Here is an 18,132-nt window from a genome sequence, read left to right on the forward strand (position 1 = left end):
ACGGGTTCCTGGTATCATCGTGTCTACGTCTCGTAGTGGCATGTGTGTACGCTCTGTTGTGTTTCTCGAAGACTTACCTGTAGAAAAGCTGCTTAATAAAATTCTACCTTTCGTGTAAGAAGTTAGCATTCATTTAACAATTTACGGTATTTAATTACGTGATTCAAGCTGTCTAATGGCATTTCAGTATGAAATGAGAGATGAAATGCTTGAAATAAAACATATGAGTGTAACACACATGTTTGAAACAGGTGACATAGAAAACACACTAACTGTCCTTCCATTGGGACGTCTGCTTATTAAGATATGTACATGGAAATTCCACTGGATTAGAAGTTATATTAAGAAAAAACTGCTTTTGTATTATACTTTTTTTCAAGAATTTGTGATGTAATAGCTTTTAAAACTGATTTTGTATTACTCGTATTGTCTGAGGTAAAGAGGTGAAACTACTTGGTCTCTGAACTACACTGGTGTTCAAAGTTAAAGCAACAAAAGGAAATTTTGCAACGTTGCGTTTGTTTTGCTGGTCAAAGCAAAGTAGAAGCAATGTAAAGAATACAGAACGTGAACAATTACAACATGCATAATAGTAGACGAAAATTTTCTTCGTTTTTCCAAACTTAACAGATTTGTACACACATTTTGACAACTGGTTCATATGCTGACTGTGAGATGTGACCATCAATGGCAACAGTATAGGCCTGACAACGACGGAATATGCTGCGAATACAGTCATCAATATCGAGGCAATAACGCCCATTGTTCCTGCGGAGTTGCACGCAAGTCTTGGAGAGTGGTTGGTGGGTGCTGCTGTGATGCAACCCGTCTCCCTAATGCTTACCAAACTTGCTCTACGGGATTCAAATCGGGGGAGCGAGCATTATCTTCCGTCTCCCAGAAAACATCAACCATTCGTGCTCCACGAGGTCAAGCATTATCGTCCACCAGTACGAAGTCTGGGCACACAGCACATCGCAACAACCGTACATGAGGTACCTAATCACGATACATGTCAGCAGTTAAACCTTTCCCATTCACCCGTACAATCTTATGAAGAGACGTTCGAGTGATCAACATAATCACTACCCACACCATTAGCGGTGCTCCTCAATATCGATATCTTTCTACAATGTTCGGTTCTCGAAATCGTGTTCCACATACCCTTCAAATGCGAATGCGTCGAGAACCACTGTCTAGAACAAATCGGGACTCATCTGTGGAAAAAAAACATTGACCCACTCTTCGACTGTCCAGGTGGCATGTTGACAACTCACTCTACAGGTTCCCTTTTCCGAACACACACACAACAGGTCTCCGACAGTGAAGACCACTCTGTTGAAGCCTTCCGTGCATCATCTGCCTCGATACAACACAATGTCCAGTGGATGCTGCGAGGACAGTTGCCGGTTGCTGCGCTGTACTAAGGTGGTAATGTCAGCCACTTACAGCCAAATGACGATCCTATCTCTCTGATGTCACACGTGGTCGGCCCTGCTCTGGTCTTCGTGATACAGTTTCGGTCTCTGAAAACTGTCGCCACACCTGACATGTCTCTCCGTTTTTACTGAACGACTTACGCTAAGCCATCGTGCCACATGAGTTTGCGATTGTCCTGCTTCAGTTCTTCCTATTAAATTCCAGCGCAGAGAGTGTGGTAGTCGTCGTCTCTGTGCCATACTGCACCGTCTGTGACTGTGTCCACACAGAAATTGTGGAGGTGGGACTACCCGGCAAACACTATTCCGTGTGATAGGTATCTCCTGATGTCATAGTTGGCGTGGTTGTCCGTTGACTAGAATGCCATTTTCCGAGCAGAACACTATCTTACGGACGTCTGTTGTAAGTTTGTATTATTATATCGTGAATTAAACACAGGGCAAAGAAATAGCGGGTTGTTTCTTTGATTTTGAGCACCAGTGTGTTATCGTTTTCTCAACCGCATTTCACAATTAAAAAAAGTTATTGTCTTACAAGCAACGGGCTCACGCGAAGAAACGCAGACGTCTAGTTTCGACAGTAATTTGGGAATATGTGCAAGAACAGTTCAAGAAACATCACATAATCTTCATTAGCTCTTGTTTCAAGTACGCAATAATTTACTTGTACGTTTAGTACTTGAAACCAGGGTTCGTTTCGGTCATTTGATGAACTGCAGCTTCGGAATGAATACCATCTTGTTCTTTGTTACAGGACGAAGTGTGTTAGTTGAAATGAAAAATGTATATGAATTACTGCATAACTGCGTGTTAAACATATTATCTGCACCACCATTTTCTGGATTAAATTACAATTTCTATTCGCAAAGTTGTGGATGCTTCCTGACAATTTACTTATGTGTTGCAGCAAATTATTTCAAACATTCATAGCTTCTCACGCTACTTTTGGTATGCTAATATTCCTTAAGTATGTTATGTTGAATGTTTCATGCTTTCAAGGGGGAGTGGAACAGCAGGTCATACGTTGAGGTAATGTATTTCACCTCAGCTACTTCGGCTTTTCATGTAGTTACTGAGCGAAGAGAAAATTTGTTTTCTCTGCTTCTCCCCCTCTTGTGTGGTCTTTTGTATATGGAAATGTTTTTTTTTTTTTTTCATTGTGGCCAACTAGGGACAAAGCGAAAATCTGCATCCCTTCTCGTCCCTTATAGTCCTTTTGTTCCAAAGTTCTTGCATTCTCTCTTCGCTGCGTCTCTTTTTTATTCCTTCAGAACAATTCACACCTGTTTCCTTAATGTTTGTACCTTGGAATACTTCTAATTTTAATACATTCCTTCTGAAACCGTTTATTCCTTTTCCCGTTACTTTCATACTCTGTAGTATTATATCAGTTTGAACTTTTGAGGTCCATTTCGCTATGAATTTGTGTGCCAGAGACACGTGAAGTGTTCTTTCGTTAGCCCTTTGCCGTTCACTCTCGTCATATGTCAAAAACTTATGTCTTCCTTTCAATATCGTTTGTCTTTTTTTGTGTTCTGGCGTGTTGTATTATGACTCTTAATTCAAAGCCTTTTGTCGTTCCTATTGGACTTTCCTTTGTAACTGTACTGTTTACTCTAATTTGTTTAATTTATTGTTGAATGCTAGACACCCGCTTGCGTAGAGACTTTCTCGTTTCACTGCTGTATTGTATCTTTTATTATTGCTGTTCTAATTTTTATTGCTGTGATAGTAGCACAAATAAATGTTGTGGTAGGTAGAAGTGACGAAGTTTTCCAGCCATCTAAAAGTGGTTACACGTCCTGTAAATATATTACTTCCACATTCACTTTTGTTACTTCCTGATTGATTGTTCTTGCGATAGAAAATGGATTACGAGTGTATTCTATGGCGTTTTCATATCATTACGTTTAATTCTTCCTTGTTCTTTACCCTTTCGGTGACTGGAGAAGAAGAAATGTAGAACTAATTCAAAAGCCAAGATCACTTAAATACTGTTTACTGGATAACCGGTTTCAATACACTAAAGGTGCCGTCATCGGATCTGAATGTAGCCTAACATTTATAAACCATTTAGAAGGTAGATTAACATGTATAAACCATTTGGATATAAATGTTAATCTACATTCAGATCCGATGACGGCACCTTTAGTGTGTTGAAACCGGTCATCCAGTAGACAGTATTTAAGTGATCTTGGCATTTGAATTAGTTCTACAACAGAGTGATTGCCCCACTACGCACTATGTGTTCCCTGCAAAGAAGAAATGTGTTTGAAAGGCTGTCTCTCTTTTCCTTCTATTCGCGTACACAATTCGTATACTGCTTTTTCTCTTGATGCTGGGAATTTATAACTGTTGCTTTTTTAAAAGTTACTTTAGATTACAGTTTTATCTCTTCACTTAATTGCTATTGTCCTTAAAATTTCGAACATTCTATGTTTCGCAGTACGCACTCTGAGAAGCTATGCTATGTACAAAGAATAAAGAAAATCTGTTTGGTTAGGATTTTCGGAAGTGATAAGTACGTGTAGGCGTGAATGAGGGCGGCACAAAACTGTCTGCAGTTTATTTTGTTCGAAAAGCGACTCTTGTCAGGCTTTCGGCACACGGCACTGAGAACGGACGAATTGAACTGAAACGTCTGAGTCAAACTCGCGACGAACTAAATGAAGCAGAAGACTGAACATTTGCAGGCATAAAATAAACTTTTACTTCTATTTAAGAACTCATCACCGCTGAAAAACGTATTAAACGAGAACTCTTTATTCTGCACTTACCTGTCACATATTTTATTTCCATGAGTATACGTCAATGACTGTGTACTTCACATTTAATTGTTCCAAAGCTAATTCGTCTCAGGGGAACCCAGAAAAATTCACCTTTGTAGTATTATGTTTGAGAAATGTTCGTATTACTCCTAATCCCAAATGGAGCGTGGAAGCGAAATATCATCAGGGTATAAATATAATGTGTGGAAAAAAATATTTTCAAAATATTTGCAATGATGAATCACCGTCACACGTTGCAAGTTATAGTCAATAAATTAGGTGGAATTAGCGATGTCATCGCACTGTGCTGTATCAAGTGTTCCCGTGATAGGGTGTAAACTTTGAGAGTAGATGGACGGGATGGTTGTCTCCTGGTGAAGTACGATCTGAAGGCTGTAAGGTCGCGTCGTCGAATACTTGTAAGATATCGGAATCGCTCCGTGCACGACAGCACACGATACCACTATTTCCTAAAAAGCCGAGTGCGAAAATACGATTTTTCAGGGGGTTATATCTCGGGTTGTGTTGATCACATGGATAAGGGGTCAACTGATCTCCATAGTCCTTGGCCTGCTGACCATTCTTATATCTATCAGACGAACGGGCATTACTGTAGCTATCCTGCAACACAGGGTCAAAAGCTGAACATTACATACTTCCTCCAGCTCAGGATAATTAAACGAATCGGTTTGTTCTTTTGCACTGGCTGTGTTGTAGGGTGGACCTCAGGCGGCTTATTAAAGCACAATTTGTTCATGGCTGTTCCTAACGAAAACGCCGAAAAACCATGACGTTTGGTACAAAATGTACAGGTTATAAGGATAGGCAATTCTATAATTACTATTCTTGGCATAGCGTCGAAATTTATATAATATATTCTACATATGATATTCTCAAGGACCATCGACACTTTTCTCCATATCATTATGTTTTTTCCGAGACCCAGAGGTTCAAAGTTAGCGTACTTCTGCACTTAAAATATGCACGTAATACCCGCTATGAGGTGTAAACGTGGTTGTAAGTGACTGGTCCAAGGGTTCTGGAGACTTCGCAAGGGTGCTGAGGCCGCCAACCTGTTTGTTCTCTGACAGTAAAGCTTTACAAAGCGTTGTCTGTACAATGCACACTTCACGCCTGTGCAAATACGCACAAGATGGTAGTGCAGTGACCACGGAGGATGCCATAACTCTGCTGGAACGTGTTTGGCGATTAAATAAAAGAAAATCTATGTTGGTGGAAGGCGGACATTTTTTCCTTCCATTATACACTACTGGCCATTAAAATTGCTACACCACGAAGATGACGTACTACAGACGTGAAATGTAACCGACAGGAAGAAGATGCTGTGATGTGCAAATGACTAGCTTTTCAGAGCATTCACACAAGGTTGGCGACGGTGGCGACACCTACAATGTGCTGATATGAGGAAAATTTCCAACCGATTTCTCATACACAAACAGCAGTTGACTGGCGTTGCGTGGTGAAACGTTGTTGTGATGCCTCGTGTAAGGATGAGAAAGGCGTACCATCACGTTTCCGACTTTGATAAAGGTCGGATTATTGCCTATCGCGATTGCGGTTTATCGTATCGCGACATTGCTGCTCGCGTTTGTCGAGATCCAATGACTGTTAGCAGAATATGGAATCGGTGGGTTGAGGAGGGTAATATGGAACGCCATGCTGGATCGTAACGGCCTCGTATCACTAGCAGTCAAGATAGGCATCTTATCCGCATTGCTGTAACGGATCGTGCAGCCACGTCTCGATCCCTGAGTCAACAGATGGGGACGTTTGCAAGAGGACAACCATCTGCACGAACAGTTCGACGACGTTTGCAGCAACATGGACTATCAGCTCGGACACCATGGCTGCGGTTACCCTTGACGCTGCATCATAGACAGCAGCACCTGCGATCGTGTACTCAAAGACGAACCTGGGTACACGAATGGCAAAACGTCATTTTTCTGATGAATCCAGGTTCTGTCTGCAGTATCATGATGGTCGCATCCGTGTTTGGCGACATCACGGTGAACGCACATTGGAAGCGTGTATTCGTCATCGTCATACTGGCGTATCAGCCGGCGTGATGGTATGGGGTGCCATTGGTTACACGTCTCGGTCACCTCTTGTTCGCATTGACGGCAGTTTGAACAGTGGACGTTACATGTGAGATGTGTTACGACCCGTGGCTCTACCCTTCATTCGATGCCTGCGAAACGCTACATTTGAGCAGGATAATGTACGACCGCACGTTGCAGGTCCTGTACGGGCCTTTCTGGATACAGAAAATGTTCGACTGCTGCCCTGGCCAGCACATTCTTCATATCTGTCACCAATTGAAAACGTCTGGTCAGTGGTGGCCGGGCAACTGGCTCGTCACAATACGCCAGTCGCTACCCTTGATGAACTGTGGTATCGTGTTGAAACTGCATGGGCAGCTGTACCTGTACACGCTATCCAAGCTCTGTTTGACTCAATGGCCAGGCGTATCAAGGCCGTTACTACGGCCAGAGGTGGTTGTTCTGGGTACTGATTTCTCAGGATCTATGCATCCAAATTGCATGAAAATGTAATCACATGTCAGTTCTAGTATAATATATTTGTCCAATGGGTACCCGTTTATCATCTGCATTTCTTCTTGACGTAGCAATTTTAATGGCCAGTAGTGTATTTTCAACATGCACCGGAACAGAGCTTAAAATTTCATTACGATAACCTCTAGTTTTCCTTCGCATCAAGAAAATGAGGACGGCGGGACATAATTGGTCAATAAAAGGTCGGTCTCGTTCTGCAGACGTGTGACAATTGGCACGGCGTTCCAGGGCAGGCTGCGGCCACGCACCAGTTGGGCACGACTCCAGGTAAGTGCTGCGGGCGGCGCCGGAGGCGTTTGCCGGCGCGTAACGACGTGCTTCTGTCCAGGCGCTGGCGACGGCCGGTCCCCCGGGAGCCGTGGGCGAGAAGGGCGACCCGGGACTGCCTGGAGCGGCTGGAGGCCAGGGCGAGCCCGGCCCCGCAGGTCCCAAGGGCGACCCGGGCCCCGCAGGCGCGCCCGGCCCCGCCGGACACCAGGTAGGCGGCGCTGCGCTCGAATCGCGTGCTGACCTTGTCCGCGTCGCGGCATGTGCGGCCTTTATCTGTAGGTAAACGTATCTGAAAATACTGAGGATGATTCATTTTCTCCGCATTTACGGAACTGTTCTGTGCAAGCAACTGTATTCCGAATTTATGAAATAAGTTCAATTGCGTCAGGTACTTTTTCCTAATATTTATCCGCTCAAAGCGTTTCGGTGGCATACTGTCAACCTCAGGTACACTGCAGTTAATGTACATTATATTAATCTACCGTATGATGAGTGTTATTTCCTGGCAGTGCCAGTAAGGTTATGTATCGCATTTTAACTCATTAGGGACTCATTAATAAACTGCAGTTTTCTAAGTACGACTGAAGGACGTGAGTGAGACGCGCCACCATTTTAATGACTATTATTATTATTCTAAAAAGACTGATAGGTGACGAAAGTAATCGTTAGACTTTGAGGGAACACCATAACTTTCATGACACGTTTCGGCTGTGGCTCATCAGATCACTTGCTAAATTAATAACACATTGTTACGTTACAAATGTGAACATATGCAAAACCGTATTTTTACAGCGCAATATTATCAAACCAAATTTCATAATTTTTTAGAGAAATACGTACCACACTGCAATACGAGTACAACCCTATGACAAACAAGTGTTTGAACTTACAAGACATGAAGTTACTGTGTTCACATAAGGACAGAATTACCGATATGACATACAGACAGTTAGCAGACGAATAAATATAGCGGCTCTCGACACCACGTAAGTAAAATGGCGTGCGCTATGGTGCACCACGAATGGGTAAAGGTGAGTATTTGTAAAGTTCCCGTAAATTTCGAGCAGCTATGGCTGTAAGGTAGTAGTTAAGGGACCGGTTGACACATGGGACAGCAGGCTCGGGCGATGTTAGAATGTAAATGTCGTGGGACCAGGGTCTCCCGTCGGGTACACCGTTCGCCAGGTGCAAGTCTTTCGATTTGACGCCACTTCGGCGACCTGCGCGTCAATGGGGATGAAACGACGATGATTAGGTCAACACAACACCCAGGCCCTGAGCGGAGAAAATCTCCCACCCAGCCCGAAATCGAACCCGGACCCTTAGGATTGACATTCTATCGCGCTGACCGCCCAGCTGCGGGGCGCGGACACGGGCGATGTCGATATTTAGCAAATGATTCTGTGAGGCAGGTTTCATACATAGCTCACTGCAGCACAGGGCACTGATGTGCTGTGAGGAATACATACAATGTAGTTACAAAAGCGCCTACTGTCCTGTGTGTAGGTGCTGAAACGAGCTGAGGAAAGCTGACATTGGAATTACTAAAGAGCACTCCAGTTGCCCCCCTCCAGAGGAACTACGTCAGAGGCGTAGAAAAGACGTAAATAAGTGAAACCGGAGGTTCAAATCAGGCAGTCTTGTTGCTATTCTGCAGAGCTGTCTGCGGTCACTGACTGAGCTGCTCTGGGTGAATGGTCGGAGCCGCTATGGCTCGCTACAACGACGGCTGCCGGTTTTTTCCCTTCGGCGCTCTACTTGGATACCAGAGGTCACTCTGGAGGGAGCAGTCAGCCGTGTTCGTGGATACATTCGTAGCCAACGCAGGCAGCGGCCACTTTGCCACGGATTCTAGAGCTACGTCCGCAAGGCTGGGCGACCAGACGTCGACTGCAGATTCCGGCTGGGCTCGCGCCATCGCCGTGTACAGTCGGTGTCATCAAGTCAGTGACGCACTCGCCTGTGATTCTCTGCACGCTTCGGCGTGAGTCACCCCTCTCTCCCAAATCATACCTATCGGCCATTGTGATATATTACAGCTCCTGAGCTGGAGGGGGGGGGGAAGGGTTGTAACAACTAGATGGGGTGTGAGTGCTGGACCTACAGCTCGTCAGTACAGGACAGTAAACCATTACTTTTTAATGAGATTAGTTTTACATTAAAAACAGACTTTCATATTGAAATAATATGGCGCGTGTCTCATGCCAACATATAGGCAAACTAAATCATACTTAAGGCATAAGCTAAATGGTAAAAAATGAAAGTAATAAAATTAAAAACGTGGAAAAACCATAGTTACAAAGTTACTCGTTTTATTTGGCACTATACGTACGTCGCAAGTAATACAGAAGGTATTACATCTATACCAGTGAAAAATGGAAAGGTGAAATTAAGAAAACAGTTCATTAAAAATGTTGGAGAACCATTTTCTGTTTGTTTTTGCTTGGTCATTAATTATATATTCTGGTTTACTTAAACAGTTAGCATTAAATTTCCGGATCTTCTAAAATGACCAAATCTCTGCCTTTAGGTTCCAAATGTAGACTGTTTGAACTATCTCAAGTAGAACTTTTCCTCAACCGCCGGTCACTGCCTTTAGTTGCATAATTGTGCTCTCTGAATCTTGTTTTAAAATCCCTTCCCATCCGACCAGTAGAATTGTCAGTCTTTGTTGAAGCCCTAACTACTTAATAGCTCCTGTAATACCAAGACAAAAGAGTCGTTTACAGCATATAAAATAATTACGAAATGGTGCCCACCTTGAAAAGTTTAGACCTTCCAAGTTGAGCTTCGTTCGATGTCGAGAATTTCAATATAAATATTCCCGCTGAAGATACTTTAAATACTGTCTCAATTCTCTCTCTCTCTCTCTCTCTCTCTCTCCCTCTCTCTCTCTCTCTTTTTTTTTCAAATTTGGGAAAACTGAGTACAGCCACTCACTTGAAAAACATATCACCAGAAAGATGGGATCGCTATGGACTATAGTCTATCTGACAGTCTTTTACATATTTTTATTAATAATTTAGAGAACAAATGTTTTGTGTCCTTAAAAACCTTTCTAAACAATTCTCTTTTACAACAGCTGAGATCTTCATTATTAATCTAGGTAATTTTGACGACGTTGCGGCAGCTGTACAAGCTTTTAATTGCACGGATGTGAAAAAATTAGTTTTCCGTAGAATATCCAAATGAGGTTCCGTTAAAGTTTCTAGATTTACAAACTTCAAGGGTTGTTTCAAAAGCGACATTTATTTTAAGCCAGTTACAATAGGTCTAATAATTGCAGTTGAGACAAAAATGGTTCAAATGGCTCTGAGTACTATGGGACTTAACATCTGAGGTCATCAGCCCCTAGAACAGAACTACTTAAACCTAACTAACCTAAGAACATCACACACATCCATACCCATGGCAGGATTCGAACCTGCGACCGGAGCGGTCGCGCAGTTCCACACAGAAGCGCCTAGAACCGCTGGGCCACACGGCCGGCTTGCAATTGAGTCCTGCCACACAGCTGCACATAAACGTGCGTATTTTTCTTCACTGTTTTATCGGATGCAATGTTAGGACTCGACAGTGTCGTAGTTTACGAAGATATTAATCTGATAATACAGGTTGCTTTAGCTAACGGATTTGTAGAAAAAAACGATTACATATTTGGGTAAAAAGACTTTTAATAGTGTAAAGAAGCAGACAGTTTCACTTGAATACAGGGTCTGCCACACGTCCATGTCATTTTTTAACCCCTGGTGGGGCAAATTGCAAATGCTTCTAGGAAGTCTTAAAGTGAAGGTTCGGTTCTGTAAAAACAAAAAATTTGGATTTTTTTCTAGCTATATTTCGGATGAGAAATTAGATAAATTCAGTCATACAAGCAATTATAGAATTAGATCCGGGTCTTGTGACACTATTTAAACATGCCAGACTGGACGGGATTTTAAAACAAAATTCAGTGAACACAATTATTCCAGTAATGGCAGTGGTCTAAGAAATCAATTGAAGGGATATGACCACGAGTTAGTCCTATTCGGAGTAGGTTAAACATTCTAAATTTGGAACCCAAAGGTAGGGTTTTGTGTAGTTTAGAGGACCTTAAAAGTCGTGCCCATCGCCGTACCAACTAAGATAATGTAACCAATGACCAAGTAACATGTAATAGGTAACTATTCTTGAGCGTGTTTGATTACTAGCTTAATTAATTCTTTTTTACATTTTTTTGCTAGTGTAGATGTACTATTTCCGTTTTATTCGTGACATACACATAGTGTTAGTTTTGTAACTAAGAGTTTATGCGTAGATTTAATCTTTTTACTTTAATTTTTACCTTTTACCATATGTCTTAAATATGATTTACGTTGCCTATATTTTGGGACGAAATACAAACCACTGTAAATTTGTGTAAATATCTGATATTATTGTAAAATTAATCTTATTAAAAAGTAATAGTTTGCTATCCTGTACTGGCGGGCTGCAGCACTATAACTCACACGCCATCCGGTGCGAGCCAATTGACTTACGCCATGTGGGGAGCCTCTGTACTCATTTGTTCTGTTAGCTGTCTATATGTAATATCAGTATTTTTCTTCCTATGTGAATACAGTAACTTCCTGCCTCATAAGACGAAAGAGTTCTTTGTCACAGCATTACACTCATATTGCGCTACCGAGCGAGGTGGCGCAGTGGCTAGCACACTGGACTCGCATTTGGGAGGACGACGGTTCAATCCCGCGTTCGGCCATCCTGATTTAGGTTTTCCGTGATTTCCCTAAATCGCTCCAGGCAAATTCCAGGATGGTTCCTCTGAAGGGGCACGGCCGACTTCCTTCCACGTCCTTCCCTAATGCGATGAGAGCAATGACCTCGCTGTCTGGTCTTCTCCCCCAAACAACCCAAACCAATCATATTGCACTGTGGCCGTTATTTCTTTAAAAGCAATTTTATGATTTTTTTAAAACCGTTGTGCTTCTATGAATACGTTTGTGCATGTGTTCACATTTGTAATGTAATAAGGTGTTTTTAATTTAGCAGGTCATCTGAGGACGGGCCACACCCAAAACCTGTTCTGAAAATAAAGGATATTTAGTGTCTACTTTTGCAAAGTATGAGCTTTTGTAGAATCATAACAAACAACTGTAATGTGTACCTCAAGCAAAAAGCAAAACGAGGATCATGGAATGTAATCGAATTAAGTCGGGTGATGCTGAGGGAATTAGATTAGGAAATGAGACACTTAAAGTAGTAAAGGAGTTTTGCTATTTGGGGAGCAAAATAACTGATGATAGTTGAAGTAGAGAGGATATAAAATGTATTTGATAATTGTACGTTACACAGTAATGTCAAGACATCTCTTCTTATTATTACTGAAACAGGTATTCCACTTTGGAGAAATGTTTGAAGAAATTTACATAGGTCCTTTATAACTTATCATTTAGCAACCTTGTTCCCATGGCAATGGCAAGGAAAGCGTTTCTGAAGAAGAGGAATTTGTTAACATCGAGTATAGATTTAAGTGTCAGGAAGTCGTTTCTGAAAGTATTTGTATGGCGTGTAGCCATATATGGAAGTGAAACATGGAGATAAATAGTTTGGACAAAAAGAGAATAGAAGCTTTCGAAATGTGGTGCTACACAAGAATGCTGGAGATTAGATGGGTAGATCACATAACTAATGAGGAGATATTGAATAGAATTGGGGAGAAGATTAGTTTGTGGCACGACTTGACAAGAAGTAGGGACCGGTTGGTAGGGCATGTTCTGAGGCATCGAGGCATCACAAATTTAACATTGGAGGGCAGCGTGGAGGGTAAAAATCGTAGAGGGAGACCAAGAGATGAATACACTAAGCAGATTCAGAACGATGTAGGTTGCAGTAAGTACTGGGAGGTGAAAAGGCTTGCACAGGATAGAGTAGCATGGAGAGCTGCATCAAACGAGTCTCAGGACTGAAGACCACAACAACAACAACAACCTTAAGTGAGCTATATGTCTAAATCTTATCTTGAGTGTAATTACTTACAGTTTTTGGTGGATTGTATATGTCTCACACACAGAGCACAGCAATAAAGACATCATGTTTCGGTATCACGTTCACATTTAGACTTCTAAAACGCTCCATACACTCTTAACTGTGTATATAAACGAATTTCAGTTGAAAATATAGTAGAAACAATGAAGATCGAATCGTTTTTATACAAGCATATTTATGATATAGTACAAACTAAATTCTACCGTTAGTTGGTATTTTTTAGCTGCACAGAAACGTGAAGTCTTTATTTTTATTCACTTTCACTACAGATAACAAACTACAAGACACACACTAACGGAACATAAACACATGGACAGATAAACACACACAACCTATACTATCAAAACAGTGTGTACTGCAGACAAAACCGTCTATGTTAGCCAGACTGCAAGAGACTTACGAAATAGATACGATGAACACATAAGAGCTTACCACACTAACAATCCTATTAAATGGACAGCAGCAGCCCACGTAAAGGACACTAGCAACACAGTTCATGACATCGCAAATGATCTTTATATGTTACATAAGAATGGTTAAAGGACACCATATGGACTTCTGTCAAGAAGTAGAAATTATCATTCACGGCACAATACATGGGAACAAGGTTGCTAAATGATAAGTTATAAAGGACCTATGTAAATTTCTTCAAACATTTCTCCAAAGTGGAATACCTGTTTCAGTAATAATAAGAAGAGATGTCTTGACATTACTGTGTAACGTACAATTATCAAATAATCATATCAATGAGTTCTTACTGTGACATAAAAGTGCTTGTATAAAAAAGATTTAGTCTTCATAGTCTCTACTATCTTTACGATTGCATTACGTTTATCTTAGAATTTAAGAGACTCTGGAATGGTGTAAACATCTAGATGTCAAAGTATTAACGGAGTAGAGTGTATTCATTTCTGTGCTCTGAGTTGCAGTGAAATAAATTTCCAGCAAAAATGTAAGTAAATACGCTAACAAAATGATAAAAACATACGACTCAGTTATGGTACACACTAAAGTAAACGTACCTTTCTGTGCAGGGTTAACCTTACTGACACCCCCACAAATAATACTTATTATTCTTTACATTATTGGAATGTAGAAACTACAAGTAACATGTGTGTCTGATGGCAGTATGCTGCCGAGAAGTCTTGAACTAATAGCTGTTACTATAGAGTTACTGATGCAGTTAAAACTATTTCATATCTGTGCAAAATTAGCCTCATCGAAGGTTTAGTTTATTGTTACCCGTGTAAAAGGTTGCATGTGTTTTGGTAGACTCGGCAGTCATTTATTTTGTAGGAAAGGTAATTGGAGAATGTGTACCGAATTATTCATGACTGTAAGGAATACAGAGGGTAGACACATATCAGTTTACTGAGCACCTCTGGAGGTTCTTAACTCACATTATAGGTGCTCAATATTGGCACCGTCTGCAGCGTGGCAAACGCCAATATGTGTGTGAAGTCACCGACACGATGTGACTGGGAACGTGCGACCGCGACCCAGCCTGCTTCCGAAACCTGGTTTTGTGTGTTGCCTAACTGCGGGCGCGATTGACGTAGCGAGCCGGTGAATGTTTCCACGTTCTGACACTCCTGCACCGTAGCGCAACTATGCCACAGCGTGTTATTAGGAATGAAATCGCGGATTACGTGAAAGAAATGATTGTGAACGATCACCATCAGAAAAATCGCTGATGGTGTTGGCAGGCCAGGTAACTGTAGTCATGAGGTTTTTGGGTAGTAAGGGCATGGAACCTATGGCAGTAAAATCTGTTCCGAAATAGGCTTACAAATATGATACGACGGAAGCTCCACTGTGCAAACATTTTGGATCGCCACGACCGAAAAAAGCTCAACAAATGCGGCCGAATGTGAAGGTCATGCTCTCTGCGTTCTATGATTTTAACGGCACTGATCACAATGAGTTCTCGCTATAAGGTCAAACGATCGATAAGGAGCACTACCTACAAGTTCAACGGAGTTAACGTGAAGCAATCCGTTCGTCTGTGACGATGTATGTTACAACATTTGCACCACGACAATGGAGCTGCTCACATTCCGTCGCTAGTTCGTGAATGTTGTCCAAAACCCAGAACGTATTGATTATTCCGCCCTACGTATTCGTCAGACACAGCATCACGTGACTCTTTTCAGTTCTCAAAAAATAAATAAAACCTTGAATGGCCGTCGTTTTGCAAGCGTACAACAGATAAAGACGCATCGCTGAGAGAGCAAGAAGCTATCCTAAAGATCAATTTGCAGAATTGTTTCGTGGATTGGAAAATCTCTGGCATACGTGTGTAATGTGTAATGGTGACTCTCTTGATAAGCAGAACATTGATATAGACGAATAAAAAGTATTATTTCGAAGAAAGGAAAGCGAATATAATTTCTCGTTATGTTTTCACCAGACTTTATGTACGATTTGTAAGCCCCGCGGTAATATGACATTTTGTGGGGTCGTGGGATGTACTTTGTTAAGCACACTTTAGGTAAACCGTTTACCTAATCACAGATTTAATATACTTCCAGTTTGTGGTACTAATTTACTTTAATTACATCTGATAGACACAATTCCCTTAAGTGCAACAGATACACACTCTGGCAGCTACCTGGAGAGGTTTGGCAGCGGTCACGCACACTTGCATGACATCCGTGTGGCTTGTCTGGCAGGGTTCTCCGGGTCTACCTGGAGTCCCTGGACCGAAGGGCAGCCAAGGGCCTCCGGGACTGGACGGCGCGCCCGGCGTGCCCGGAACCGATGGCAGGGACGGCGACAAGGGCCTCAAAGGTAAATTGGTTACTCCTCCTTAATACATCGGTAATCTGTCTGACGTCTGCAGGTTGAAGGCAGGGGAAATGACTGAAACCGATTTCACTTTTAGTGTTTACATGAATATTTTATTCATGGTGATTATCATTTTAGTCCCCTCGCATATGTCACAGCATTTCAACCGATTGGCAAACTTTTTCAGCACATTATCAAATACTGGTCAACTTGAGATTTCCTCAGATCATTTTTGGGGTCCACACTGAGAGATAAAAATATAATTTCATTTTCAAATTGGGGTCTATATCAAACATACTAATTTTCCCTGTTGAGATCCATACTTCTACACACCATGCTTTTAAGAAAGTATAAAATTATATCTACCATCAAAATTGGTTTTAACTAATCTCAGAAACTCATCTCTGCTTTTTATTGCTGATGTTTGTGCATATTTTTCTTCTCATTTATATCTTTTGAGTAATTCTCCTGGAAGCTTCGGTTAACATCATTTTTTGCACATAATTCCATTAAATTTTGCCATAATCTAGACAACACATTAGTCTCATAAGTGTCAATACCTCTTATTTAATAAATGTCATAATTAAGCTACTACATGAAAAAAGTTCAATGAGCCTGCAATGAGACAACCTCCAAAGCAAAAGGCAGCAATCTTTTGCAAATGTTAGAAGTTTGTGATACATATTATGACTACGTTGTGTCTCCACAAATAATTTCCTAGTTTCTTAAAACCAAGTACTACTGCAAAGTTTCTTTTTCCAAAATTTTATATCACTTGTTCAAGGCCCTATCCATAAACGCAGTTATTTTATATATTTTTTCTTTGGAATTATTTATTCGTTGGAGGATCTCTACTCCCATACTGTAAAAGCTGATCTCAGCGCTCATATGGAAGGCTTAAGATAATTCGGAATAGTACAACATGGTATTCTCTGTCAACATGTGTTTGGAGCTAAAGGCTTACAGGCAATCATCCGTCCATATGAAAGCAGAGTTTTTCCTTGCAAAACTATTCAAGTTAGGATTACTGGAAGGCTTTCCATTTACAAACTTCCCGTAAAACCACACAATCCTTAAACTATTTTGCACTTTTTCCGTTTCTCAGGTGCTGGGCAACTGTTAATAACTTTTAATTTTTCAGGATCCTTACCAGTACCACGAGTAGTTAAGATATATGCTAAATTTATTTTTTCCTTTTTGAGAAACACCATTTTCGCCGTTTTAATGTCATCGTTCCTGCTTCATCAGCTTTATAAAATTTATTCAGTGTTTTGCAGTGTTCCAGACCTAGTCAACATATTAGTTAAAACGTCGTCTAAGGTTCAACAACATTATGTAAGGCACGTGTGACTACAGGAAGACATGTACTTAAGCTGAATCGCATAGCTTGGTAATGATAACACTTGAATGCAATCAAAAAACTGTATATTTGGAAGATACCAGGACTTGTGGTATTGCCTAGTGTACAACTTTCAAGTGTAGGTCATATTGCGTGTTATTAAATTTCTATAACTTTACTCCCACACACTGTGGGCGAAGGATGTCTCTTGTTACTATTTTATTTAGCACCCATGCGTCTATTACACCTCTCCCTACTCTGTTCACCTTGTCTACTATGTCAAACGGGTTATTTTCACTATGTTTTGACAAACTAGCCCCATAATGATCCGCTGTGCGGCTATGCCACGGTGAGTACTGTGTGTCGAAACTTGGAAGGACAGTACCCACTGGTGTGTATCATTGTTCTGTATGCCTTGTAGCTTTCGCACAGTCATCTTCTGTAGCCCCAGAGATATTGCTGAATAACCCTCATTATAACCCATGGTTATATTGTAACAGAAGTTTCCACAACCTTTCTGGAGATAACAAGGAACACTGTGTCCACTCTGACTGTAGACAAACCTGTCTGTGTGATCAATTTTGGCTCTAGTGGTCCATTGCGAACACCTTTAATAACCCCTTCTGATGACTTCAGAAGGGTCATGCGAGGTGACACTTGAGCAGCAACACTTCTACCATCTTGTTGATAGCCTTTCAAGGAGGATCCGAACATGTTACAGAGAACTACATGGAGCAACAGGGTACTAAATGGTGCCCAGAAACAGACCTTGATTTCACAGATATACAAAAAAGTCTTCATAATCGAAATCATTCACATTCTAAGTGTCACCAGAACTATTTTCTTAGTTTTAAATGCTTATCCCTTTATTACCTTTTGATATTGAATCCGTGTCCACTCACAATGGGCCA

At 41.3% G+C, this 18,132-nt stretch overlaps 1 protein-coding gene across 1 annotated transcript in view; it reads left to right on the top strand.

Annotated features, from left to right (window-relative positions):
• Positions 1-18,132, top strand: part of LOC124788368 (collagen alpha-1(I) chain-like) — a 305,934-nt gene that overhangs the window by 248,469 nt on the left and 39,333 nt on the right. The window contains exons 10-11 of the mRNA XM_047255632.1: positions 7,130-7,279; positions 15,768-15,885. Of these exons, the coding sequence (XP_047111588.1) occupies positions 7,130-7,279; positions 15,768-15,885 (268 nt within the window). The remainder of the gene's footprint in view (positions 1-7,129; positions 7,280-15,767; positions 15,886-18,132) is intronic.

The sequence above is a fragment of the Schistocerca piceifrons genome, chromosome 3, assembly GCF_021461385.2.
Source record: "Schistocerca piceifrons isolate TAMUIC-IGC-003096 chromosome 3, iqSchPice1.1, whole genome shotgun sequence".
Classification (NCBI taxonomy): Eukaryota; Metazoa; Arthropoda; class Insecta; order Orthoptera; family Acrididae; genus Schistocerca; species Schistocerca piceifrons.